Source organism: Pipistrellus kuhlii, unplaced genomic scaffold, assembly GCF_014108245.1.
Source record: "Pipistrellus kuhlii isolate mPipKuh1 unplaced genomic scaffold, mPipKuh1.p scaffold_m20_p_127, whole genome shotgun sequence".
In the NCBI taxonomy this organism is placed as follows: domain Eukaryota; kingdom Metazoa; phylum Chordata; class Mammalia; order Chiroptera; family Vespertilionidae; genus Pipistrellus; species Pipistrellus kuhlii.
The window spans coordinates 744-27,219 of NW_023425435.1; the positions used below are offsets into that span (position 1 = coordinate 744).

The window sequence follows — 26,476 nt, forward strand, 5'->3', positions numbered from 1 at the left end:
TTCGGCCCCCTCGGGGCGCCCCCGGCGCCGCCAGGCCCCCTCCGTGCACCCCTGGCGGCCGGGGCGGGCGGGCGGGCGGCGCTGACGCGGCCGCGGGGGCGGAGCGCGCACCTGCCGCCGGGCGGCGGGCGGGGCGGGCGGCTGGGGGAGGCCGGGAGGAGCGGGAGGAGCGGGAGGAGCGGGAGGAGCCGCAGCAGCAGCGGCAGCAGCAGCAGGAGGAGGAGGAGGAGGAGGAGGAGCAGGAGCGGCGCCGGGCCAGCCTGGGCGCAGCCCGCCCCGCCCGCCGCCCGGAGCCGCGGCAGGAGATGGTGCGCGCCGCCCGCACCCCGACCCCGCCGGCCGCCCGGGGGCCCCCCGCCCCGCGCGCCCCGCCGCCCGGCCCGCCCGCAGCAGGTGAGTCCGCCTCCGGGACCCCGCGCCCTCCCTCCCCCGCGGGCACCTGCTGCCGAGGGGCCGCGGGGAGGCAGGCCGGCCGGCGCGGGGCTGCGGTCCCTCCCCCGGCCCTCCCTCCCCCCTCCCGGGGCGCTGTCATCCTCCGGCGCCCGCCGGGGCTCGCCCGCACCGCCGGCACCCGCACCCGCCCGGGCGGGAGCACTTCCGGGAGCGGAACCGGAGGAGCCGGCGCGCAGACAAAGGCCCGCGGGCGGAGGAGAGGGCTGGGCCGGGATCCGGGCCTCCGGTCACACCCCGATCCGGCCTGGTCCCCGGCCCGGCCCCGGCCCCGGCGGGTAAACACCCGGAGAGGGGGCGGCGGGGCCGGGCAGCGGGGACGGGAGGCCGCTGAGTACCAGGAGGAAACTGACAGCACCTGCTGCCCGGGCAATAACTACAGAGTCATGACGACGACGACGACGACGACGACGATGATGATGATAATGATAATAACAATAATAACACCTCTCCCTCCCCATGCCGCCCGCAGCAGTGCCCACCTGTGCTCCCAGCTGGCCTGCGTCGGAGCCCGGAGAGGGTGGGGGGTCCCTGTCCAGACTGGGTGGGGGCCCAGAGCAGCTCCCTCGGGCACAGGTGCCCTCGCCCAGGCTGGCACACGGCGCATCGGCCTCTCCCACACACACACCCGGCAGCCACAGCACTTCCTGTCCCCGACATGCTAATGCCCGCCTCACAGCTGCCGGGACAGACAGACCGCCCTGCCTGGCCGGAACCGGATCAAAGAGCCGAGGCTGGGCCCAGCTGGCAGACAGCTGTCTGCCCAGGGCCCTGCCTGCCCCCTCAGCGTTCTGGACGTGTGGGACACTGAGGAAGTCTAACCCAGGTGGACCTCAGCCTCTAGGATGGATGAGTGTCAAGGGGGGGCAACCACGGAATGGACCGTCAACATGTGATGAGAGCAGACGCCCATTTGGTAGATCCTGTCTGCAGAGCATCCCCTCCCGGGACAGGGCACCTGGCCAGCTGGGGGGCATCACTGAGGCTGCTGGCCAGCTGGGGGGCATCGCTGAGGGCGCTGGCCAGCTGGGGGGCATCACTGAGGCCGCTGGCCAGCTGGGGGCATCACTGAGGCCGCTGGCCAGCTGGGGGGCATCGCTGAGGGCGCTGGCCAGCTGGGGGCATCCTGAGGGCACCTGGCCAGCTGGGGGCATCCTGAGGGCAGCTGGCCAGCTGGGGGCATCACTGAGGCAGCTGGCCAGCTGGGGGGCATCGCTGAGGCCGCTGGCCAGCTGGGGGGCATCACTGAGGGCACCTGGCCAGCTGGGGGGCATCACTGAGGGCACCTGGCCAGCTGGGGGCATCACTGAGGCCGCTGGCCAGCTGGGGGGCATCACTGAGGGCACCTGGCCAGCTGGGGGGCATCACTGAGGTCGCTGGCCAGCTGGGGGGCATCACTGAGGCCGCTGGCCAGCTGGGGGGCATCCTGAGGGCGCTGGCCAGCTGGGGGCATCCTGAGGGCACCTGGCCAGCTGGGGGCATCGCTGAGGCCGCTGGCCAGCTGGGGGCATCCTGAGGCCGCTGGCCAGGGAAGGGGGACAGAGGCCTCCTCCTGGGGAAGGTCAGCTGTGGCTGTGGCTGCCTCACCAGCGGGCGTCAGGCGGTGTGTGTGCCTCACGGCTGGCAGAGGCCGGCTGCTGGCCAGCAGGAGGAGTGAGGGTGGCAGTCGGGAATGAAGCAGTTAAGCGTGTTCACAGTCATTATGCTGATGGCCCCTGGTGTGTCCGCACAAATCGGGCGACAATAAAACACAAGGCAGGCTAAGCCCAGGCAAACAGGAGGAAGGCTGCGGCCGGTCTGGGTGCGCTGCCCTGTGTGGGTTAGCCGGTTCCCAGGCCCGGCGAGCTGCTCTGCGGACGCACTCCTCAGCCCTGATTTCCAGCGTAGGCGCTGCCGGGAAGCTCGGAGGAAGGAACTTGCACAAACCCCGCCATCGGGGAGGGGTTTGGTTGGAGCTGGGGTTCTGGCCCGGAGCCCGGGGGCCCCCACGCCGCCCCTGCTCTCAGGGCCATCGAGCCGCGCCCCTCCGGGCCCGGCCTGGCTTCCTGTCTTTGACGGTGAGCTCCCCTCCACGTCCGTGTGTCCCAGGCTGCCGTGGGTCCGTAGATCCGCTGTGTAGGAAGCATCGACATGAATGCACGTGTGTTTCAGGTGGAGGCCAGTGTGGGAGCGAGCGAGCACACCGGAGGTGCCCAGTCAGGCTCTCCGCCCTCCGGCTCTGGCCGGCTGCCTCTGGTGTCGTAACCGCGGGGAAAGCAGAAGCGGTGATGCGGGGTGTCTGCGCTGTGGTCAGCGTCAGGCAAAAGCAAGACAGGCCATTGGAGAAGGAGAGCCTGGGGGAGACGGGTGGATGCCACGGTTACACCACACACAGCACCCGCACCCGCTGTCCCCGCACACAGCACCCGCTGTCCTCGCACACGGCGCCCACACCCGCTGTCCCCGCACACAGCACCCACTGTCCCCGCGCACGGCGCCCACACCCGCTGTCCCCGCACACAGCACCCGCTGTCCCCGCGCACGGCGCCCGCTGTCCCCGCACACAGCACCCGCTGTCCCCGCACACGGCGCCCGCTGTCCCCGCACACGGCACCCGCTGTCCTCACACACAGCACCCGCTGTGCCCGCACCCGCTGTCCCCGCACACAGCACCCGCTGTCCCCGCACACGGCGCCCGCTGTCCCCGCACACGGCACCCGCTGTCCCCACACACAGCACCCGCTGTGCCCGCACCCGCTGTCCCCGCACACAGCACCCGCTGTCCCCGTGCACGGCGCCCACACCCGCTGTCCCCGCGCATGGCGCCGCACCCACTGTCCCCCACCGCTGCCAGGCCTGCTGTGCTGGGCGGCGGGCAGTGCCAGCTCCGTGCCCACCAGCTTCTCTGCACACTGCGAGGCCCTCCCGGCACGGCACCGGCTCCCGCAGCGGCAAACGTGTGCGGCGGAGACTTCCTCCCCCCGCCCCCACCCCGGCACCCCCAAGCCTGCCCAGTGCTGTGCTCTAGGTCTCCGCCCTCTGCACATGGCGCAGTGGGACTGTGATGGGGGGCCGAAGGGGTGCGATGGGAGTGCGGGTGGGAAGCTGGAAGCCAGGCGGCCGCTTCGCTTCTGCGCCTGGGATGGGGGGGAGCGGTGATGGCCGGTGACTGAGGACACGGGGGCTCGGAGGTGGGCTCGGAGGCCGGAGCTGAGGGGAGGAAGACGGGGACGCTGGGTCAAGGCGGCCGGGAGCGGCGGCTCTGGCTAAAAGGAGAACTGGGAGGAGGAAGTGGCCTGATTTGTGGGTCCCGGGTGGGGAAATCGGTGCCCTGCGGACAGGGAGGCCCGGGCCCCCGCTCAGTGCCCAGTGGCCAGGGGCCAGCAGGAGGGCGCCCAGAGGCCTCCGAGCCCGCACACCGGGCAGGTCCCCGAGTCTGTGGAGGACTCACCCTCCCAGCTGCTCAGGCCACGAGGGACCAGGTTGGGGGGCACACGAGGGCAGATAGACAGCCTCTCGGGGGCCAGAGCCACGGCCCAGCCTCCCTGTCGCACCAGTCCTTCCTGCCTCTGCTGTGGGCGTCCTGTGGATGTGGATGTGAATTCACTAGCACCGTTGGTAAACTCGGGTGCCAGGGAACCCCAGGACATGCTCTAGACACTTGCCCAAGGAGGCCCAGGGCGTTCCTGAGAAAGCCTGAGACCACGACCACCACCAACCCTCCTGCCCAGCACGAGAGCAGACTTTGTCCCATTTCCCCCCATAGAAGTTCTGTGGTTTTGCATTTGAACCCATGACCCATGTTGAGTTTGTGTAAAGTATATATTTGTATAAAGTGCGAGTCTTAGGTTGGTGGGTGTGTGTTTTTGGCCTATTGAGGTCTCGTTTCTTCAGCACCGTTTGTTGAAAAGGCACCTTTGTTCCATTGAATTGTATTTGCATCTTTGTCAGAAGGCAGCTGGGAATGTTTGTGGGATTTATCCCTGTTCTCTCTTCTGTCCCATTGATACATGTGTCTGTCCTGCCAATATCACACGGTCTTGATCTCTGTGTAGCTTATAATAAAGCTACTTTTTCACAATTGTTTTCATATACATTTTCAAACAATCTTATCTACATCTGCAAGAAAACCGTGCTGGGATTTTATAGGGATTGTGTTGAACCCGCAGACCAATCTGAGGAGCATTGAACATGACGTGTCTCTCCCTTTACTGAGACCTCGGTTTCCTTTACCAGCATTTTGCAGTTTTCAACACGCAGTCCTGTGGGCTTTGCTGACGTACTGCTCATTCTTGCAGCAGTTGTAAGTGGGATTCTGTTTTAAAGGTTGGTGTCTGGTGTTCATTGCCGGTAGACAGAAGCACAGCTGACATTTTCTATGTTTGTCTTGTATCCTGTGACCTTGTTGAACTCACTGGTTCTAAAAGGTTCTGGAGATTTCCTGGGAATTCTTCCATAGACAGTTGTTTCAAGTAAAGCCAGTTTCTCTCTTCCCTTTGGATCGGCATGATTTCTCTTTCCTGATAGCACTGGCAGGGACGTCAGCACCACGTTGCATAAGAGTGGTGAGGACAGACAGGCTTGCGCTGTTCGCTGTGGAGAGAAAGAGCACTCCGTCTTTTTTTTTAAATATTTTTATTTATTTATTTATTTGCTTGTTTATTTATTTATTTATTTTTACAGAGAGGAAGGGAGAGGGATAGAGAGCTAGAAACATCTATCAGCTGCCTCCTGCACACCCCCTACTGGGGATGTGCCCACAACCAAGGTACATGCTCTTGACCAGAATCGAACCAGGGACCCTTTAGTCCGCAGACCGACGCTCTATCCACTGAGCCACACCGGTTTTGGCAGCACTCAGTCTTGACCCACTGGGTGCAGTGGTACCTAAGGTCTCGCCACGGAGAGGGTCGCCTACATTCCTGCTTTTCTGGAACTTTCCATGAATGACTTCTTAATTTTGTCAGTGGAGGGGTCCCCATTCTCTTCTCCTCAGCATCCTGATATGGTGGTCTTCAAATACTGCACCGTGAGTAGACCCATCTCGGTCACTGCACACAGTTCTTGTTACATATTTCTAAATATTCTTTTCTAATGTTTTGCCAGGGACATTTGAATCTCTATTTGTAAGGAACGTGGTTCTGTAGCGTTCTGCTTTTGGACTTTTCCTCTGAATGTGGGGTTCTGGATGGACAGTTCTTTCCTCTCAGCACGTAAGCAATGTTGGCTCCTCCCTCTGGTGCCCGTGGTTTCTGATGAGAACTCGTGGGTTTGGGAGTTGTTTTCCCTCGTTGGTGAGCTGTCACTCCTGTTCCGCTGCTTTCAAGATTTCATCTTTGGTTTTCACTTTCTCAAGCGGCCATCGCTGAGCGTGTGTCTGCAAAGCGTGTGCGACCTCGGCCTCAGGCGGCTGCTGCCTCACCCGTGTCCTCCGACGGCTCAGCACCAAGTCCGGTGCCAGTGCTTCTCCTTCAAGTGGCTGGAATCGGGAGCCTCGCTCTGTTTTTCTCTGGAAACGGAACGGCTTTGGCCACCTTGACGTCCTAACTATTCTGGACTTCCCCGTCCGGTGGTTATGCTGGAGCAGTAAGACCCAGGAGCTATAGTAAATACGATTTGTTTTCGGTTCCCCTTGTGGTTTAGACACAATCCCTGTCCTCTGGGCGTTTTTGGTAGGAATCCGTGAGCAGATTCGCATGAGCCTGAGCTGTCAGCCTGTCCCCGGCAGATGCGATGAGCCGGTCGGTGGCCAGAAGGAACCCGGGATGTCTGACAGCTTCTTGGAGCCGGGGTCACACGGCCGCAGGGGGCCCGTGGGGAGAAGCACTCCTGGTCCTCCCGGGCTGGCGTCTGACACCCTCGGCGGGCGTCCGCACGATGGGGCTCTGTGCTCACACGTATCGGTGTCCTCGCTAAGCCGTCCTCCCGTCTCCCCCCGCAGACCCGCAGTCCCCGTGGTGAAGCGGCCTCTCGGACGGCGACGCGCCATGGCGGCCGACGACAAGGTGGCCATCCTCACGGATGACGAGGAGGAGCAGAAGCGCAAGTACGTGCTCGCCGACCCCTTCCAGGGCGCGCCCCGGGGGCAGGAGCGCGAGACGCCCTCCTCCCCGGCCACGGAGGCCGCCCCCGCCGAGGAGGAGGAGGAGGAGGAGGCGGACTGGATCGAGCGGCACTGCGTGAAGGTCAGCAACGACCTCCTCGTCTCCAAGGTCTTCTACTTCTTCTTCTACGCCGCCTACGGCTCGCTGTACCCGCTGCTGCCCGTCTACTACAAGCAGCTGGGCATGTCGCCCAGCCAGAGCGGGCTGCTGGTGGGCATCCGCTACTTCATCGAGTTCTGCAGCGCCCCCTTCTGGGGCGTGGTGGCCGACCGCTTCAGGAAGGGCAAGGTGGTCCTCCTCTTCTCGCTCCTGTGCTGGGTCCTCTTCAACCTGGGCATCGGCTTCGTCCGGCCCGCCACGCTGCGGTGCGTGCCCAAGACGCCCCCCACCGCGCGCCCCGCCAACGCCAGCCGCCCGCCCGCCCTCCCGCCCGCCAGCGCCTCCCTCGTCCCCGCCGAGACGCCGCCCCCCAGGCCGCGGGGGAGGAGAGACCTGCCCCGGACCCCGACCCCGACCCCGACCCCGCCCGGCGTCCCGGCCACGGACCCGCCCGCCTCCCCCGCGGCCGCCCCCGGGACCGGCCCGCCCGCCCTGCCCCCGCACACGGCCGGTGGCACGGACCTCGGCGGGGACTCGGCCTTGATCCCGAGCACCGGAGCCCCCGCCGCCCCGGGGACGGTCACCGCGGAGACCACCGCGGCCACCGCGGCCGCCACCGCGGCCACGACCCCCAGGGCCCCGCCCTCCGACCAGGCCGCGCTGGTGTACGACCAGCAGGAGGTGGAGGCCATCTTCCTGGTGATCCTGGTGGTGGTGATCGTCGGCGAGTTCTTCAGCGCCTCGTCCGTCACCATCGTGGACACGGTGACGCTGCAGTACCTGGGCCGGCACCGGGACCGCTACGGGCTGCAGCGCATGTGGGGCTCGCTGGGCTGGGGCCTGGCCATGCTGTCCGTGGGCATCGGCATCGACTACACCCACGTCGGGGTGCTGGTCCACGGCGAGGGCTGCCGGCCGCCCGAGAACCGCAACTACCAGGTGGTGTTCATCGTGTTCGGGGTCCTCATGACCCTGGCCCTGGCCGTGGCCACCCAGTTCCGCTTCCGCTACGGCCACCTCCGGGGCGGGGAGGGCCGCGGCCAGGAGGCGGAGGGCCCGGCCGAGCGCGGCAGCCCCACGGAGTCCGCCCAGGAGGTGCCGGCCACCGGCCGCGCGCGGGCCGCCAGCTTCTGGGACCTGCTGCGCCTGCTGTGCAGTGTGCAGTACGGCTCCGTGCTCTTCGTGGCCTGGTTCATGGGCTTCGGCTACGGCTTCGTGTTCACCTTCCTCTACTGGCACCTGGAGGACCTCAACGGCACCACCACGCTCTTCGGCGTGTGCTCCGTGCTCAGCCACGTGTCCGAGCTGACGGCCTACTTCTTCAGCCACAAGCTCATCGAGCTCATCGGCCACATCAGGTAGGAGCCTTCCCGTGGCCCCGCGGCCCTCGTGGACAGGGCCATCGTCCGTGTGGGGTGGGAGCAGGGCTTTCTCTCTCTCTCTCTCTCTCTCTCCCCCCCTCCCTCTCTCTCTCTCTCTTTAATATATATATTTATATATAGATATAGATATAGACATAGATATAGATATAGATATATATTGATTTTCCACAGAGAGGAATAGAGAGGGATAGAGAGTTAGGAACATCGATGATGAGAGAGAAACATCGACCAGCTGCCTCCTGCACACCCCCCACCAGGGATGTGCTTACAACCAATGTACATGCCCTTGACCGGAATTGAACCTGGGACCTTTCAATCCGCAGACCGATGCTCTATCCACTGAGCCACACCTGTTTTGGCTGTGGCTTTCTCTTTAAAAAAGAAGCGAGAGGGAGGGAGGAGGGAGCCTCACGGGATTCTCTGAGACCGACAGGCAGGGCCTGGGAGGGCATGCCCCAAGGCGGGGCGCCCGCTCCGGGCCTGTCACCCCGGGGCCTCCGGGCCCCACAGGGCGGCACAGCGGAGGGGGCGGGAGGGGGTGAGAGGGCCCTGTCTCCGCAGCCCTCAGGGACTGGGCCACTCGCCCGCACACAGACCTGGACCACCCTGTGCGCAGAGGTCTGCTCCCCTCGTTCTGAGCCTGTGGGCGGCCCCCACTTCCTGCGGTTCACGGTGGAGAACACATCTTATCAGAGCTTCCTGATTGTGACATGCGTTTGTTTTTATCTGCCACGAGCACATGGGACACTTAACCATCCCCTTCCTGCCTGAAATGTTCCAGGGAGTCCTTTTGGCCAAAAGCCGAAACGCTGGCCCCCTGCGGTGTTTCTCCCTGGGCTGGTCTGCAGGTGGCGAGCCGATGGCGGCTCTGCAGGAGCCCGGCTGGCCTCAGGGAAGGCGCATGGCCGCCGGCACCGGCACCGGCACCGGCCGGGACAGGAGAGGCGGCCTGCCCACTCCTGACTCTGCACAGGTCGGACACACAGACGCGGACACGACTTGAGAAACGCTGAGCGCTCTCCTTCTCATTCCCTTTGACCCGCTGGAGAGAATGTCCTATAAAGTTTCAGCCTAGGACCATCCTTCTCCCCAAACAGCTGCACGTTTGCTTTTCCGCGTCTGGTTTGTTTCGCTGTGGGCGGCTGTGCCCCGTCCCGTCTTTCTCAGACCTCTGACCCGCGCTGTCACTGAGCAGAGCCCGGCCCGTGTGGAGGCGCCCAGACGCAGGTCCCAGGCTCCCTCCAGGGCCAGTCCTCCTGTTTCTTTTCTTTCTCTTTTCTTTATATATATATATATTTTATTGATTTTTTACAGAGAGGAAGAGAGAGGGATAGAGAGTTAAACATCGATGAGAGAGAATCATCGATCAGCTGCCTCTTGCACACCCTCTACTGGGGATGTGCCCGCAACCAAGGCCCATGCCCTTGACCGGAATCGAACCCGGGACCCTTCAGTCCTCAGGCCGACGCTCTATCCACTGAGCCACACCGGTTTCGGCTTCCTCCTGTTTCTTAAGGGAACACGGTTTCTTCCTTACACACTTCCACCTCCATAAGAACGGCGGAAAGACTTCGTCTCATAGTGGGTGGAGATTACTTGTACACGCTCTGAGGGAGCCGTGCTACCTGTGCTGTGAAGATCTATCCCCACGTGTGTGTTCAGGGCGGGCCGGGAGGATTTAGGCGAGAGGGTCCCAGTGGAAGGACATGGAGGTGAGCCCTGGAGGAGGGGAGGAGGGCGGGAACGGGGGCTGAGGCCGGGGGTGCGGGACGGAGGTCTCACACTCCGTCCTGGGCAGGAGGGGCCGTCGCTGGGCGCAGAGCAGGGAGGCTGTGGTCTCACTCGTTTGCACTTACCTGCAGTGCGTGGGGACCCCCAAGTGAAGGCCCGGCTGAGCTGTCGTGGGGGGGCGGGACGGGACGGGGAAGGGGCAACAGAAGCCGAGGGAAGGGGTGGACTGGGAAGGTGAGCCTGGCAGAGGGTCTGGGTGCAGAACGTGAGGTAGAGACCGCCAGGCGTCAGCGTTGGCCCCAAGAGAAGACCAGAAGGAGCATCAGCATGGGGAGCCCTCGCCTGCAGCGCTGGTCTGTTTGGCTGAAGTGGGACTGTCGGTCAGGAACGTCTGGTGCAGCTGAGGACCGTGAGCCTGGAGCTGACGGAGAGGGCGGGTGGGCACGGGCTCGCCCGGGCCACGGTGAGATCGAGAGCAGGTGCCGCGGGAGGAGAGAAGGGCTGCCCGGTTGTTTCCTCGCCGACGCCCACACTCCTGGGCTCGTGGAAACGTGGCCTGTGCGTCCTGCGTGGAGCGAGCGCCCCAAGGTGGACACCAGGGGTCGTCTGCGCGCTGCTCGCCGTGCCGGGGCCCAGCCCGCTCCGCCGCCCCGGGAGCCGGCTCTGGCTGTCGTGGACAGAAGACACGGCGAGGGAGAGCGGGCGGAGACGGGGAGAGGGGGAGCGGGCGGAGATGGGGAGAGACGAGGGCGTCCTTCCTGGGGAGGCGCTCCTGGGCTGTGCCCGGTGGTCACCGCGGGGCGGTCAGGCTGCCGGCGGCCGGCACCTGGCTCTGTGCGGCCTGGGACAGCGGACACGGTCTGTTCTGTCCTCTGTGCACGGGGCCTCCGGTGCCCGCCCGGCTTCTGTGTGGGCTGGTGAGAGAGCACGGCCATTGTTCAGACAGTGCCCGGCAGAGCAAGGGCTCAGTTCCTTTTTTATTTATTTTTTTGCTGTTTGTCAGTCTTCCAGTCTACGATGTTGATCGTAACTGCAAGCCCCCTGGAACTGGATGGAAACAGGGACTTCGTGCAGCACCAGGAGTTGGTGTTGTTACGGCGGCCAAGTTGGAATGTCTGTGCTGTCACTAACATCCCCTCAAAAAGCATCCTGGTCCGTTTGCGATTCCCTCCCGATCCTTTAGGACACTGTTGATCAGTCGTTCAGATGCTCCGGCGTGCCGTCTGTGGGTGGATTTCTGCTCCTCTGTGCCTTCCCACGGCCTGCCGGGAAGCTGATGTTCCGTGCGGAGGGAAAGCCACGGAGAGCTGCTTCAGATAGACTCTTCAGTAATAAGCTGTAGTCTCAAAAGTAGGAGAATTACGACCTAGAGCTGGAAGGTGTGATTTGTTCTCTGCACCTTCCAGCTCTAGATCTCACACACACACACACACACACACACAGACACACACACACACACACACACACACACACACACAGACACACACACACACAGACACACACAGACACACAGATACACACAGACACACACAGACACACACAGACACACACAGACACACACAGATACACACAGACAGACACACAGAGACACACAGACACACACACACAGAGAGACACACAGACACACACAGACACACACACAGACACACACAGACACACACACAGAGACACACATAGACACACACACAGACACACAGATACACACACAGACACAGACACACACAGACACACACAGATACACACAGACAGACACACACACAGAGACACACAGACACACACACACAGATACACACACAGACACACACATAGACACACACACAGACACACAGATACACACACAGACACAGACACACACAGACACACACATATACACACAGACAGACACACACACAGACACACAGACACACACACAGACACACACAGATACACACACACACACACACAGACACACGCACACACACACACACACAGACACACACACACACACAGACACACACACACACACAGAGACACACAGACACACAGAGACACACAGACACACACACAGACACACAGAGACACAGACACACACAGACACACACAGACACACAGATACACACAGACACACACACAGACACACAGACACACACACAGACACACACACAGACACAGACACACACAGATACACACACACACACAGACACACACACACACACACACACACACACACACACACACGCCGCTCTTTGCCACCCGAGCAGGAAGCATGCTCTGAGCCGTACCGAGGTGCTCAGCAGCGGGCGTGTGGGTGTCGGGGGCGTTTTCCGGCGTTTCAGAGACCGGCATCGGCACACAGGGGTCAGCGACCCCAAACGCCCGCCGTGAACGGCCCCACGGGAGAGCCATCCCGCCCGTGACCCCCGTGGCCACGGGAGAAGCGCCCTTTCGGGAGAACAGCTCTTCTAGAAAGTTCTGCCTTCGCCGCTTATCAGCTGACTGGAGACTATGTTAGACGTTGTCGCTGCGGACGCACTGAGTTCTCAGCTCCTCTAAGTGCCCAGATAAAACGGACACCGCCCGCCCCGCAGCCCAGCGTGTGCGGCCTGACCAGCCTCTGAGGGCAGCCGGGAGGCAGCGGGAGGCTGGTGCCTGTCCCGGGAGGACTCCCGGCAGAGCCGAGGGGGAGGAGGCCGGTGGCCGCTGCCGGTCCCCGGAGGCTGGGTGAGCTCCCGCAGGCCGGCTTGGCCCCGGAGGAGGAGACACGGGCCTGCGTGACTGTGTGGATTGCGCATGAGTTTCCCGGGGGCTCTTCTGCTTGTTGTGTCCCAGACGGACCCTGGGGGTGGGTCGTTAGCGAGTGTGCGGAGCGGGTTTTTTATCACAGAGGACCGAGACACAGACTTCCCCTCAGACAGACCAGTTCAGAGAGCATCACACCCACAGAGTCTGACCCCGACCTTCCCAATCCTGGGCTCACCCAGGCCCTTACCCGCTTCCCATCCCGTCCCCACCCAACCCTTATTTTATTATTTTATTATTTATTTTATTTTATATTTTATTTTATTTTATTATTTTATTTATTTATTTTATTTTATTTTATATTTTATTTTATTATTTTATTTTATTTTATATTTTATTTATTATTTTATTTATTATTTATTTTATTTTTATTTTATTTTATATTTTATTTTATTATTTTATTTTATTTTATTTTATTTTATTTTATTTTTCTCTCTCCCGCCTGCCTGTCCCAGACCCGCAGTTAATGCCGGCTGATCCTCGGCGCATCTCCTCTCCCCATCCAGTGTTTGGAAAAGGACAATATTTACAGGAATAATTTTTTTTAATATATTTTATTGATTTCTTACAGAGAGGAAGGGAAAGAGATAGAGAGCTAGAAACGTCGATGAGAGAGAAACATCAACCAGCTGCCTCCTGCACACCCCCTAACGGGATGTGCCCGCAACCAAGGTACATGCCCCCGACCGGAATCGAACCCGGGACCCCTCAGTCCGCAGACCGACACTCTACCACTGAGCCAAACCGGCTTCGGCTATAGGAATGATTTTAACGTAAAAATACAGCTGAGCGCTAGAGACGAGGAAAATGCCAGAGACTGTCGTATTGGTTTATTTCTTTTACCTTCTAGTTTCCCTCCTCCTGAGTTAGAGAACAGGAGCAGCATTGAGGCTGGGAAAACCCACAGGAAGTGGGAAGCAGCCAGGAGGGAGGAATCCCCGCCCTCAGGCTGTGTTTTGTTCAGAGCGAGCCTGTGAGCCTGTGTGACTTTCGGTGCTTGGACACACAGCCGTGGCCGGGCTGGTGGTGTTCTCACTTGTGGTTTCGTGGTGCTGGCTGCGAGGGGGAAGCAGCAAGTGGCTTCATGCTTTAAAAAACAGACCAGGAACCAAGAGGAAAAAGGACGAGATTTCCAGTTTATTGGCCACACCGGCTGGCAGCTGGGATGCCCTTGAGCGTGGCCTGTGAGCCGGTGTGGTGTCTGGGGGGGTTGGGGTGAGGCCCTGTCCACAGCCACGCTCCCCTGTCCCTCCTGGCCTGCCCCTCGTGGGGAGGACGGTCCTCCAGGGGTGCCCCCTCCGCCCGGAAGGAAGCCGTGTCACCGCAGGTGGCGGGTGCCCAGGCTAGCTGACACCCCCCTCCCGCACGGATGGGGCTCAGGAAGGATGTTGCCTTTACGGGCCAGCTGGGAGCCGAGGGCAGCTATGTGAGGAGCATCTTCTGCCTCCTGAAGCCCTCATCCCCCGGCTTGGCCTGGAGGGCGGTCTGGGGGCTGGGCGGCTGGGCAGGGAGAACAGAAGGAAAGAGGGGGCTTGTGGGTGGGAAGAGATCAACTAAAGAACTTGTATGCATATATTCATAACCCAGGGACACAGACAATAGGGTGGTGAAGGCCTGGGGTGGGCTAGATGGGGTCAATGATGGAAAAAAGGGAACATAGTATGTAATGTATCTTACCCCCCAAGCCCCACTGACTCTGCTCTGCGTCCGCAGGGTTCTGTACATTGGTCTGGCCTGCAACACCGCGCGCTACATCTACATCTCCTACCTGGAGAACGCCTGGACCGTGCTGCCCATGGAGGTGCTCCAGGGTGAGTGTCTGCCCCTCCCCCCCTCCTCCCCTCCCTCGTTCCCCCCCCCCTCCCGCGGGCTGTTTTCTGCCCACTGCACCGCCCTGTGCAGCGAGGGAACTGCACAGAGCAGGGGCTGTGCTCCGTCTGAATGAGGGGGTGCCAGGGAAGAGGGGCCTCCGGGCCCCCAGTCACTCCGCAGGCCGGCCGCCTGGGTGGAGCCAGGCAGAGCTGGATCAGACCCACGCCCTGAGGTTAAACAAAGGAAGAGGAACTGAGAATAAACTCCAGTGGACAATGGTTGGGCGTGGACATCCGAGTGTTTTTTAAATTAGATGGTCTGTCCTGTAGGGATTTTGGTGGTTTGTATTTGTAGAGTAACGACACTTAATGAGTTGTCATTACCTTATAGCTTCGGTTACTTTGGTCACAGCTCGCGATTTATTACTAAGGCTACGGCAGGCTGTGGTCTCCCCCTCAGGCCTCTGCCCAGTATGCTGCCCTAGCTGGTTTGGCTCCATGGATAGAGCATTGGCCTGTGGACTGAATGAAGGGTCCCAGGTTCGATTCCAGTCAAGGGCATGTACCTCGGTTGCAGACTTCCGGCCCTGGTTGGGGGCATGTGGGAGGCAACCAATCTGTGTCTCTCTCACATCCACGTTTCTCCCTGTCTCTCCCCGTCCCTTCCACTCTCTCTGAAAGTCGATGGGAAAAAACATGCTCGGTTGAGGATTCATTTTAACACAATGATAGCTCCAGTGCAAACAGTCACCCAGGCCGCCGACTAAGGGCGCACACTATGTCATCAAAGGGAGGAGAACCGTCGACCCCTTCCCCCAGTTCTCTCAGGAAAAGTAAAGCTGATGGCCTGCGTCCCCCCCAGACCTCAGAGGAGCTGTTTCGGGGAGCACAGCTGTCCGGACTCCCGTGCTGGCTTACCCGGGGGAGGACGGGGAGGGTTTTTAGATTTCCGGTGGCTTTTACACCCTTTCAAAAGCAGAGGACCAGACAGACTGGAGTGCAAACACGGGCAGGAGTTCCCGGTCATTAGCACGATCACAAGGGTGCCTGCTCCCGGGGAAGAGCGAGAGCCACACCTGCCGCTGCCTGTGTGTGCTAAGGGGTGCGACCGCCAGGCCCCTCGGAGGACTGCTTCTTTCCCAGGAAGCGATGTAGGTCCTCCCACGTCCGTGACCGTGAGGCTGCGTCCTCGGCCGCCCGGGCAGTGCTGGGGCAGACGGGCCGAGCGGCTTCCGCTCCTCGGCTTTCGGAAGAGCCTTTTCGCCGTAGGCCTTCCTGCCCTCCCCGCAGTGACTGCCGGAGCTGCTCTCAGGGGGCTCTGCCCTTATCTAATCCGCCCAGAGAGCAGAGCGGAGCCCAGCCAGAGCAGCCTTCCCGTCTGCCACCGGCTCGCCCCCCAGGAGCTGCAGAGAGCCTCAGGGGGCCACCCCGCCTTCTGACCTCAGGAGGCTCCACGTTTTGGGGAACCCTGAGATTTAGAAAAGAACGGTGGACACCCTATCATTGGGAGGTTTTGCGTGTGCCCAAGCCTTCCCACTGAAGAGAAGAGCTGCTGAAATTACACCTGATCTAAAAATAGAGCAACAACATACGTGTTATTTTGGGGTTACATAAATGAGTAGGCCCATCTCTCTCTGTGCGTCCACCCTGCGCTTGGCTGCCGACACGGACACAATGGCGGAGCCATCCGACAGTCTTTGCAACCATTTGGTGAGGTTTCAGGAGTTCAATGATTCATCGTTCTTTTTTAAAAATATATTTTATTGATTTTTTTTTTTTTTTTACAGAGAGAAAGTGAGAGGGAGAGTTAGAAACATCTATGACAGAGAAACATCCATTAGCCGCCTCCTGCACACCCCCTACTGAGGATGTGCCTGCAACCAAGGTTCATGCCCTTAACCAGAATCGAACCTGGGACCCTTCAGTCCAGAGGCTGACGCTCTATCCACTGAGGCACACCGGCCAGGGCTAATGATTCATCTTTAAGACATGATTTTAAAACCTATGTTGGAGGTTACTGCTGAATCTCAGTAAATTTTGAATAAGTTTATTTTAGTTCTGGGCATGTTGCTGAGTTTTTTCCTTAGTGTTAATGAAAAAAACAACACATACATATGTATCTGAAAAGAAATGGCGGTGACAGCATCTTTAATAACGTATTTAATAATATCACGGTGCCAGCTCTTATAGCTAAGATCCCTGGCAGGCACTGCTCCGTTCGGAGAGGCTGCAGTTTGTTCCGCCCGGCAAAGCAAATATTTTATTTGACTTTTGTGGAAACTAAATAAGCGCGCATGCTACCTTCACCGGCTAGCCCGTTCCTGGTTAAAAAGTAACTCGTTGGAGTGATGCCAGGAGCATACGTCAGCGGAGGGACGCTGGTGTATGTTCTCCTGTTCACTCGGGGCGGGCGGGCGAGGAGGGGCAGGCGGTGCTTGGTCCCCGTGACCGAGTGAGGGGCCGGGCCGGGCCGGGCCTGTGGCCTGCCCCCGGCCGCCCGTGTCTGTGCCCTGTGCTGGGCTTGGTCTGGGAACGGGGGCCCTTCGGTCTGGCTGGCTGCTGGAGGTCAGGAGGTGGAGCGTGTTCAACCAGGGCGGGTTCTGTCGTCACCGTCACCCCATGTTCCGTACCCACCCGCCCATCCGCCCAGGAATCGAGTTTTTCCCGTCTGGCCGGTGAGGCGGGTACTGTTCCTGGCCCGGCTCCGGCCGAGCGCTGTGCTGAGAGGCTCTCCGTGGCTCTTTGAGGGCAACTCCTGCAGGATTCCTCCCATCCTCTGTCCTCCCTGATCCTCGCTCTTCCCCATCCTCTCTTTTCCCCGCCCTCTCTCTCCTCCCGTCCTCTCTCTCCTCCCCGTCCTCTCTCTTCCCCATCCTCTCTCTCCTCCCCGTCCTCTCTCTTCCCCATCCTCTCTTTTCCCCGCCCTCTCTCTCCTCCCGTCCTCTCTCTCCTCCCTGTCCTCTCTCCTCCCTGGTCCTCACCTCTGGACCTCCATCTGCCTTGAGCCCCCAGACTGTCCACTCCACCTCCTCAACCTGGGACTCCTCCCCTGCCTGAAGCCTTCACACCCTCCCCAGGCAGTAAGCGGGGCTCCCCCTGCCCCTCCTCGCAGCTACTCTCCTTGTGGCTGAGGTCCAGTATCTTGAGGACAATTAACTCTCATGTTCCGTCCAGGGGTGGTTGTTTCCGGAAGGAGGAAGGAGGTCAGTCCAGGAGCAGGCTAATGTCGGATTAAGTCTTAGTTTATATGAATCCCTCCGTTCAGCTTCCCACAGCGCAGGCTGAGTCTCGGAGGGCAGCACCTGCACTCGGACTGTTTTTCCAGGAGCAAGTCTGTGGCTCAGCCCGCCAGAACCCCGACTTCTCAGCCCTCCCGCCTGTGAGCCTGTTACTGCCTCTTCATTACGTTTACAGCAGCGTTCCGCTGCAGTCACTCCGCACAGTGTGAGCGGCTCTGCATCAAAATGACCCCCACACACACACACACCAGTCACCTCTGTTCCCCCTCCCTCCCAGCAGATGGTGACGCTATAACAAAGCAGGCGATGAGGCACTGTGAATGGGGACAGATGGGAATTGTATGTTAAAAGCGCATAAAACTGGTTACATCCCTTTGTTAGCGAACCCCGCCTGTAGAATGCCAGGCCCTGGACATAATCTAAGATACGTAAAAAGCTGTTTCTCCAACAGTGTTCAGCGTGCTGCTAATTATAATGGAAAAAAGTTGGAAATAATCTTAATGCCAATATAGGTGCCCGATACCCAAAATATAGAAGGAGCTCCTACAACTCAACAACAAGAAAATCCCAAACCCCAAACCTACCTGACCCCCGTCTAAACCAGCGAGCAGAGGTCTGAACAGCCCTTTCCCCGAGGAAGATGCACAAACGGCCGACAAACCAAAAGGGAAAAGGAGAGGTGCCCACCAGTCATGGAGAAAGCAAATCCAACCCCCGGAGACACCCTCCCTGAGCTGCCCCGCCCTCGCCGTGGTTATAAACAGTGTGGACAGTAAGCCGGCTGCCAGGGCGAGGGGAGCCGCTCCGGCCTTCCGGGGTGGACACGGGCGGTGACGGTGGTACGAGTTCTAGCCACTGGAACGCCATGAGCTATAGCTGCAAGCGGTGACCTTTTTACTCAGATTCAGAACACCGTGGCTGTTAGCCGGTCAAACAGATCATTGCCCACAGGACCTAGTGACTCCTCTTCTGGGCGCACTCCCCCGGACCGGGCAGCGGGGACTCCGGCAGACATGTGCACCCAAGGGTGCTCTTGGCAGCAGCCGGAAGGTGGCTACACCCCAGTGCCCCCCGCCGGGCGGGTAAGGAAGCCTGTTCCCGGTGCCCCAGAGGGAAGGCGTGCGGGGCGCCCTGCAGGGCGGAGGCTCTGGCGCCGTGATGCTGAGGGAAGGGCGGGGGCACGAAGGACCAGCACCGCGGGCCACGTCCACGAGCCCCGAGGGCACTCACATCGCACGACGGAGGGCAGGATGGGGCCCAGCCCCAGGCTCAGTGGTTGAGCGTCCACCTAGGAACCAGGGGATCACAGTTCAGTTCCCAGGCAGGGCACAGGCCCGGATTTCGGGCTCGATCCCCAGTGGGGGGCGTGCAGGAGGCAGTCGATTGACCATTTTCTCTCATCCTGGATGTCTCTCTCTCCCTCTCCCGTCCTCTCTGAGATCCATAAAGACATATTTAAAAAAAGAAGAAGGAAGTAGGACGGGCTGCCAGGGCCTGTGTGAGGGGGCGTTCGGTTCAGGGAGAAGTGGTGGACGGGGCAGTGAAGGTTGCAGGGGGGAAGGCACTGATGCCACACACAGTACACCTGACAGTGGTGCTGGGAATGCTACGTCACCCGCGGGTCAGTAAAACTAAGGTGACCAGACGCCCCGCTTTTCCGGAACAGCCCGCTTTTTAACAATTTGTCCCCCATCCCCGAGGCATTTTTTAAAAATCGGGACTTTTTTTAAAACGCCGTGGGACGGGGGACAGACTGTTAGAGAGCGGGACTCTGGTCACCTGCCATAGAACGCACCTCTCGGAGACGAACGTGTCTCAGGGCGGCGTCCTGCTCGGACCGGCCTGAGGCGGCTGCTCCCCCGAGGGCACTGAGTCTGTATTAACTTATTGTTATTGTGTGTGTGTGTGTGTGTGTGTGTGCCCCCAGGCGTGACGCATGCGGCCATCTGGGCGGCCTGCATCTCCTACCTGAGCGCCGCGGTGCCCCCCGAGCTGCGCACGTCGGCCCAGGGCATCCTGCAGGGCCTGCACCTGGGCCTGGGCCGTGGCTGCGGGGCCATGGTCGGCGGCGTGCTGGTCAACTACTTCGGTGAGAGCGCCTCCCCCCCCCCCTTTCAGGGACCCTCCGTGAGCCCAGCTGCTCCTGAGGGCGGGCAGGGGCAGCCTCTGGGTCACGGTCTCTCCCAGGCCCCCCGATACTCCCTGGGCCCCCTGACAGCCCCCTGGGCTTCCTGACAGCCCCCTGGGCTCCCTGACACCCCGATAGCCCCTGGGCCTCCTGATGCCCCCCTTGGTCTCCTGACACCCCCCTGGGCCCCCCGATACTCCCTGGGCCCCCTGACACCCCCCTGGGCCTCCTGATGCCCCCCCCCTGAGCCCCCTCATGCCCCCTGGGTGCTCTGGCATCCCGATACTCCCTGGGCACCCTGACACCCCCCCTGGGCCTCCTGATGCCCCTCTGGGCCCCCTGACACCCCCTGGGCCCCCTGACACCCCCCTGGGCCCCCTGACACCCCCCTGGGCCCTCTGAGCCTCCTGACACCCCCCTGGGCCCTCTGAGCCCCCTGACACCCCCTGGGCCCCCTGATGCCCCCCTGGGCCTCCTGATGTCCCCTGACACCCCCTGACACCCCCCTGGGCCCTCTGAGCCCCCTGACACCCCCTGACACCCCCCTGGGCCCTCTGAGCCCCCTGACACCCCCTGGGCCCTCTGAGCCCCCTGACAGCCCCTGACACCCCCCTGGGCCCTCTGAGCCCCCTGACACCCCCCTGGGCCCTCTGAGCCCCCTGACACCCCCCTGGGCCCTCTGAGCCCCCTGACACCCCCTGACACCCCCTGACATCCCCCTGGGCCCTCTGAGCCCCCTGACAGCCCCTGACACCCCCCTGGGCCCTCTGAGCCCCCTGACACCCCCCTGGGCCCTCTGAGCCTCCTGACACCCCCTGGGCCCTCTGAGCCCCCTGACACCCCCTGACACCCCCCGGGCCGCGTGTGTCCCACTCTATGTCGCTGTGGCCACGGCCGCCACCTGTTCATCCCAGGCCCTGCCGCCGTGCCCTGTGCTTGGGAGCACTGAGTCTGGGGAAGGAAGGGCTGCCTGCCGGCCCTGGGCCCCCCTAGAGCTCGCGGTTTCCACAGGGGCCGCAGCCACCTTCCGGGGCATCGGCATGAGCTGCCTGGCGATCCTGCTGCTCTTCGCCCTGATCCAGTGGCTGGCCGTGCCGGACGAGGAGGACGGTAGGCCGCCCGTGCTGCCCTGGGGTCGCAGGGCGCAGCCACGGGACCTCACGGCCCGCGGAGCCCGGGGGGGGGGGGGGTGGCCGGGACCGGGTCTCCCCGGAGCGCCCAGGGGCTCCTGCGGACCGCGGGGGGGGCGCGGAGCCACGGAAGAGAACGGGTCACTGGGGCAGCCTGTTGTGATGTTGGTTAGCAGCGTTGGCTTTACATCTCTCCAGTTCTGAATCGAGCAGACGTAAGGCCACCAGCAAGTGTCCTACTAGGGATGGGACGTGCTGTTGATCTCTCTGAGTTTACCTGTGAGTGCTGGGTCTTCTCACGCTGTTCTTCCACCACCGTCCCTGCCTCCCGCCTCCCTCCCGCCTCGGTGTCAGGCCTGCTGGGAGGCCGATGAAGAGCCGTCCCAGGCCTCCCTGTTGGACGCTTGTCTTCACGCGGGCGGGCCTGTGCGTGGGCCCGAGCCTCCGAGCTGAAGCCGGTGCCCCAGATGTGAGAGCTGAGGTGGACGAACGGGACGTTTCATAAACACGTAGACGTTAAGGTCGATGACGCCCTGCAAGGAGGCCCCAGAAGATGAATCTCCTCTGCTCTTTGACGTAAACTTAGGAAGAAAGACCAGTACTAGCCGGTCCACTCAGTGCCAATACAGGTGCCCGTAGGGGTCACACCCAGAGCCCATAGAGAACCCCCAAGCTCTGCAGCGAGTCCGCCGAGGAGCCCCTGGGACACAGCGCTGATGGCTGCCGCCACGTGGCGGGGTCGGGGGTCGGGGGCGAGGGTCGTCCGCTCGGGTCCGTGTCTGCTCGAGGACGCAGAAAGCTCTGAGCGCTGACTGCAGCGTGGCTCTCTCTCCCTCCAGACAAGACCATGCTGGCGGAGAGGATCCCGGTTCCATCCAGCCCCGTCCCCATAGCGACCATCGACCTGGTGCAGCAGCAGCCGGAGGACGCGCTGCCGCGCGCGGAGCCGCGCCTGCCGCCCAGGAAGACCCGGCACCAGGAGGAGCAGGAGGACGCCAGCAAGCCCGCCTGGGGCGTGAGCGCCTCCCCCTGGGTGACCTTCGTCTACGCCCTCTACCAGGTCAAGGAGATGATGCGGCTGGCCCGGGAGAGCCCCGCCTCCGAGGTCCAGCCTCTACAGGTAGTGCCCCCAGCCCCTCCTCCCCTGTCAGCCCCCCTCCCCGGGGCAGGCTCCTCCCTGCTGCCTCCTCCCCTGGGCAGGCTTCCCTCCTCCGCCGGCCTCCTCCCCGGGGCAGGCCTCTGTCAGCTGTGCAGCTGCATGCGGGTTTGAATCTGTGGGAGGTCCGGGTGGCTCAGTGGCAGGTGCGGGAGGTCCGGGCGGCTCAGGGCCCCGTGGCAGGTGCGGGAGGTCCGGGCGGCTCAGTGGCAGGTGCGGGAGGTCCGGGCGGCTCAGTGGCGGGTGCAGGAGGTCCGGGCGGCTCAGTGGCGGGTGCGGGAGGTCCGGGCGGCTCAGTGGCGGGTGCGGGAGGTCCGGGTGGCTCAGTGGTGGGTGCAGGAGGTCCGGGCGGCTCAGTGGCGGGTGCGGGAGGTCCGGGCGGCTCAGTGGCGGGTGCGGGAGGTCCGGGCGGCTCAGTGGCGGGTGCGGGAGGTCCGGGCGGCTCAGGGCCCCGTGGCAGGTGCGGGAGGTCCGGGCGGCTCAGTGGCGGGTGCGGGAGGTCCGGGCGGCTCAGGGCCCCGTGGCAGGTGCGGGAGGTCCGGGCGGCTCAGTGGCGGGTGCGGGAGGTCCGGGCGGCTCAGTGGCGGGTGCGGGAGGTCCGGGCGGCTCAGGGCCCCGTGGCAGGTGCGGGAGGTCCGGGCGGCTCAGTGGCAGGTGCGGGAGGTCCGGGCGGCTCAGGGCCCCGTGGCAGGTGCGGGAGGTCCGGGCGGCTCAGTGGCAGGTGCGGGAGGTCCAGGCGGCTCAGTGGCAGGTGCGGGAGGTCCGGGCGGCTCAGGGCCCCGTGGCAGGTGCGGGAGGTCCGGGCGGCTCAGTGGCGGGTGCGGGAGGTCCGGGCGGCTCAGGGCCCCGTGGCAGGTGCGGGAGGTCCGGGTGGCTCAGTGGCAGGTGCGGGAGGTCCGGGTGGCTCAGTGGCAGGTGCGGGAGGTCCGGGCGGCTCAGGGCCCCGTGGCAGGTGCAGGAGGTCCGGGCGGCTCAGTGGCGGGTGCGGGAGGTCCGGGCGGCTCAGTGGCGGGTGCGGGAGGTCCGGGCGGCTCAGTGGCGGGTGCGGGAGGTCCGGGCGGCTCAGGGCCCCGTGGCAGGTGCGGGAGGTCCGGGTGGCTCAGTGGCAGGTGCGGGAGGTCCGGGTGGCTCAGGGCCCCGTGGCAGGTGCGGGAGGTCCGGGCGGCTCAGGGCCCCGTGGCAGGTGCAGGAGGTCCGGGTGGCTCAGTGGCGGGTGCGGGAGGTCCGGGCGGCTCAGTGGCAGGTGCGGGAGGTCCGGGCGGCTCAGTGGCAGGTGCGGGAGGTCCGGGTGGCTCAGTGGCGGGTGCGGGAGGTCCGGGCGGCTCAGTGGCGGGTGCGGGAGGTCTGGGCGGCTCAGTGGCGGGTGCGGGAGGTCCGGGTGGCTCAGTGGCAGGTGCGGGAGGTCCGGGCGGCTCAGTGGCAGGTGCGGGAGGTCCGGGCGGCTCAGTGGCGGGTGCGGGAGGTCCGGGCGGCTCAGTGGCGGGTGCGGGAGGTCCGGGCGGCTCAGTGGCGGGTGCGGGAGGTCCGGGCGGCTCAGTGGCGGGTGCGGGAGGTCCGGGCGGCTCAGTGGCAGGTGCGGGAGGTCCGGGCGGCTCAGTGGCGGGTGCGGGAGGTCCAGGCGGCTCAGGGCCCCGTGGCAGGTGCGGGAGGTCCGGGCGGCTCAGTGGCAGGTGCGGGAGGTCCGGGCGGCTCAGTGGCAGGTGCGGGAGGTCTGGGTGGCTCAGTGGCGGGTGCGGGAGGTCCGGGCGGCTCAGTGGCAGGTGCGGGAGGTCCGGGCGGCTCAGTGGCGGGTGCGGGAGGTCTGGGCGGCTCAGGGCCCCATGGCAGGTGCGCAGTGGAGGTGTAGGCAGAGGCTGTGCCACTGGAGCTGGAACACGTCTTCTGATGTTGGGTTAAGCTCTCTGCGTCGATGCGTCTGCAGTCCCGATGCCGTGGGCAGGCTGAGGAGCAGGCGGGGTCCGGGGAGCAGTGGCCACACTAGGCGCTGTGGGCGCGCAGACATGAGCTTGGGGAGGTCCGTGCTGCCGGGGCCTCCCGTTCTGGCCTGGGAGCTGCCTCTCCTGAGTGGAGTCGGGCGGTCGGTGACACGGTCACGGACGGCTCCGGCCCGCCCGCCATTGGGTGCTCAGCTGCTCCTGGCGGTGCGGGCGGCGGTCCTCTGCCCACGGTCCCGGCGCTCACGGTCTTTGTGTTTTCCATGCGGCTCTGGCAGATGCCCGCGGGAAAAGAGACGAAAGGTAAGCCCTCTCTCCGCCTCCCCCGCCCGCGGTCCCGGAGGCCTCCCGGCCGGCCTCCCGGAGGCGTGTGGACAGTGCTGGCTGCTGGGCTGGCACTGAGCCGCCTCCGTTCTCCTCCCAGGGGACCAGTGAGACCCGGGGAGCCTCTGCCCCCGCCGGAGCCCGGCCCGGCCCCCGCGACGTCCCCGCCAGCCCGCCCGCCAGCCCGCCGTCCCCGCCGCCGCCCAGCAGCCCCGCCCAGCCCGGCGCCTGCCCGCCAGCGGAGGAGGGTGGGGGCGCCCAGGCCCTGCCCGCCGCCGGGGGCCCCTGAGGCCTGCCCGCCTCCCCTGCATGGACCGGCCTCGGCCCCCGGCACACGCCCCCCGGAGCCTCCGCACCACCCGCTCCTGAGCACCTGCCGTCAGCGTGGACACCCGCGGCCCCCCAGCGGCTGGAGTGGCGGGGGGGGGGGCGGGTGGAGGGGGCGCTCAGGGGCGCTGTCACTGTTCCGGGTACGGGGTTCCCAGCGCAGCCGGAGGAGCCCGCCTCGCTGTCCTGGAAGAGCGCCCGGTAGAACCCGTACGAAGGGAGAACCCAGCGGCGGGAGCAGCCGCGGCGTCTGTTGGTCCTCGGACGCGGGCCTCGAGGTCCCTCCGAGCTCGCAGGGGCGTTGTCTGCCAGGGAAGCAGCGGGTCCCTGAGCAGAGCGTCCACAGGCCGTCCTCCCCGTGGGCCTCAGGCCCGGAGCCGGGCGCATCCCAAACACACACACACACACACACACACACACACACCCGTGTCCTGGGCCGAGGCCCTGTGCTGGGCGGGCGTTAGCCGCTGCCTTCCTGAGGCTTTCCTTAAGCAGCAGCACTGTTTCCAAACAGCAGGATTCGCTGTAAGGGCCTGGGGGGCCACGGGTAACGGTATGTGGTGGGTGGGTTTGCGCTTGGTGGAGGGGCAGTCAGACACTGGGCTTGGCTACGGGTTTGCTGCTGTGGAGACACCACTGCTGTCGGGACCACGCAGGCTGCTACGAGGGGAGCCGGGGAGCCGGGGAGCCGGGGAGCCGGGGAGCCGGGGAGCCGGGGAGCCGGGGAAGGGGGCCTGGAGGATGGGGCCAAGCCCACGTGGGCAGTCGCTGGGGGCGCAGAGGAGGGAGGAAAGGGAAGGACGTCAGGAAGGGCCACTCGCTGACCCCTGGCCCTGTCACTCGGGCCCATGACCTCTGCGCCCGCCGGCACTGCGTCGGGAGAGGGAGCCCCACGCGAGGGTGTCCGGCCCCACAAAACGCAGCTTACAGAGTAATAATAAGGGAGAGAAGTGGAGAGAAGCAGGCGGTTATTTTTGCACTCGAACCGAGACGTACTGTACCATAGGTTACCACGCCGCATCCAAGCGACCTTCGCGAACCGACGTATTTATTGTGCTTATGTGACTGCGGAAATAAAGGCGCGGCCGGCCTCGCCCGAGGGCACCGAGCCGCTGACTCCTTACTGCCCGGTCGTGTCTGGTTTGTGCTTATGGCTCCGGTGTGTGCGCTGGGGAGCCGCCGTGTGCGGGTGCAGCTGCTCTGCCGGGATAAAAGTAAACGCTGTTTTAAACGTTTCCTAGAGGGCCACGGTGGGCCACGCCCGTGGAAGTGCTTCCCCTGGAGCAGACCCCGCCCCCTGGTCTGTGCGCCCTGTGCCGCCCTGCCCCCAGGTGACATGTAAATTTACTTTTTAAATATACTTTATTGATTTTTACAGAGAGGAAGGGAGAGGGACAGAGAGAAACATCCATCAGCTGCCTCCTGCACACCCCCCTACTGGGGATGTGCCTGCAACCAAGGTCCATGCCCCTGACCGGAATCGAACCCGGGGCCCTTCAGTCCACAGACCGACGCTCTATCCACTGAGCCACACCAACAGTCCCCCCCTCTCTCCCCCCCGTCATTACAAGGAGAAGCAGGAGCAGCTGCCCCGCGGGAGGCACCTCCTAAGGTCTCCTGGTGAGCACACCCTCATCCCTCACCTCCGGAGGCTCATCGGGAGCACACGGAGGGTCAGAGCAAACCGCTGTCACCCACAACAGCGAGGCTCCAGTCACGGGGGCCCAGATGGTCACACACAGGAAGGCCGCGGGCGGTCACCCGTGGGGGAGGCTGCGACTGTCACACCCCTCGGTACGCAGCTCGCACAGAAGCAGCAAAAAGGCGTGGATACCGGAGGAGAGGCGCCCGGGCCTGCGGCAGGCGGGGGCGGGCGTGCCCACACACGGTCACTTCGGGGGGGG

At 63.4% G+C, this 26,476-nt stretch overlaps 1 protein-coding gene across 2 annotated transcripts; it reads left to right on the forward strand.

The window, feature by feature from the left end:
• Positions 1–275: 275 nt before the first annotated feature.
• On the forward strand, positions 276–24,647 carry MFSD6 (major facilitator superfamily domain containing 6). 2 transcript variants are annotated; one of them, XM_045580430.1, is made up of 8 exons: positions 277–393; positions 6,371–7,990; positions 14,237–14,334; positions 19,501–19,662; positions 20,713–20,811; positions 21,671–21,951; positions 24,200–24,224; positions 24,346–24,417. In XM_045580430.1, the coding sequence occupies exons 2-8, from the start codon at positions 6,417–6,419 to the stop codon at positions 24,354–24,356; spliced, it is 2,250 nt and encodes a 749-aa protein (XP_045436386.1). In that variant the 5' UTR covers positions 277–393; positions 6,371–6,416; the 3' UTR covers positions 24,357–24,417. The 2 variants fall into 2 exon arrangements, with proteins under 2 accessions (XP_045436385.1, XP_045436386.1); XM_045580429.1 differs by lacking the exon at positions 24,200–24,224 and having other exon boundaries at positions 276–393; positions 24,346–24,647.
• Positions 24,648–26,476: the final 1,829 nt, after the last annotated feature.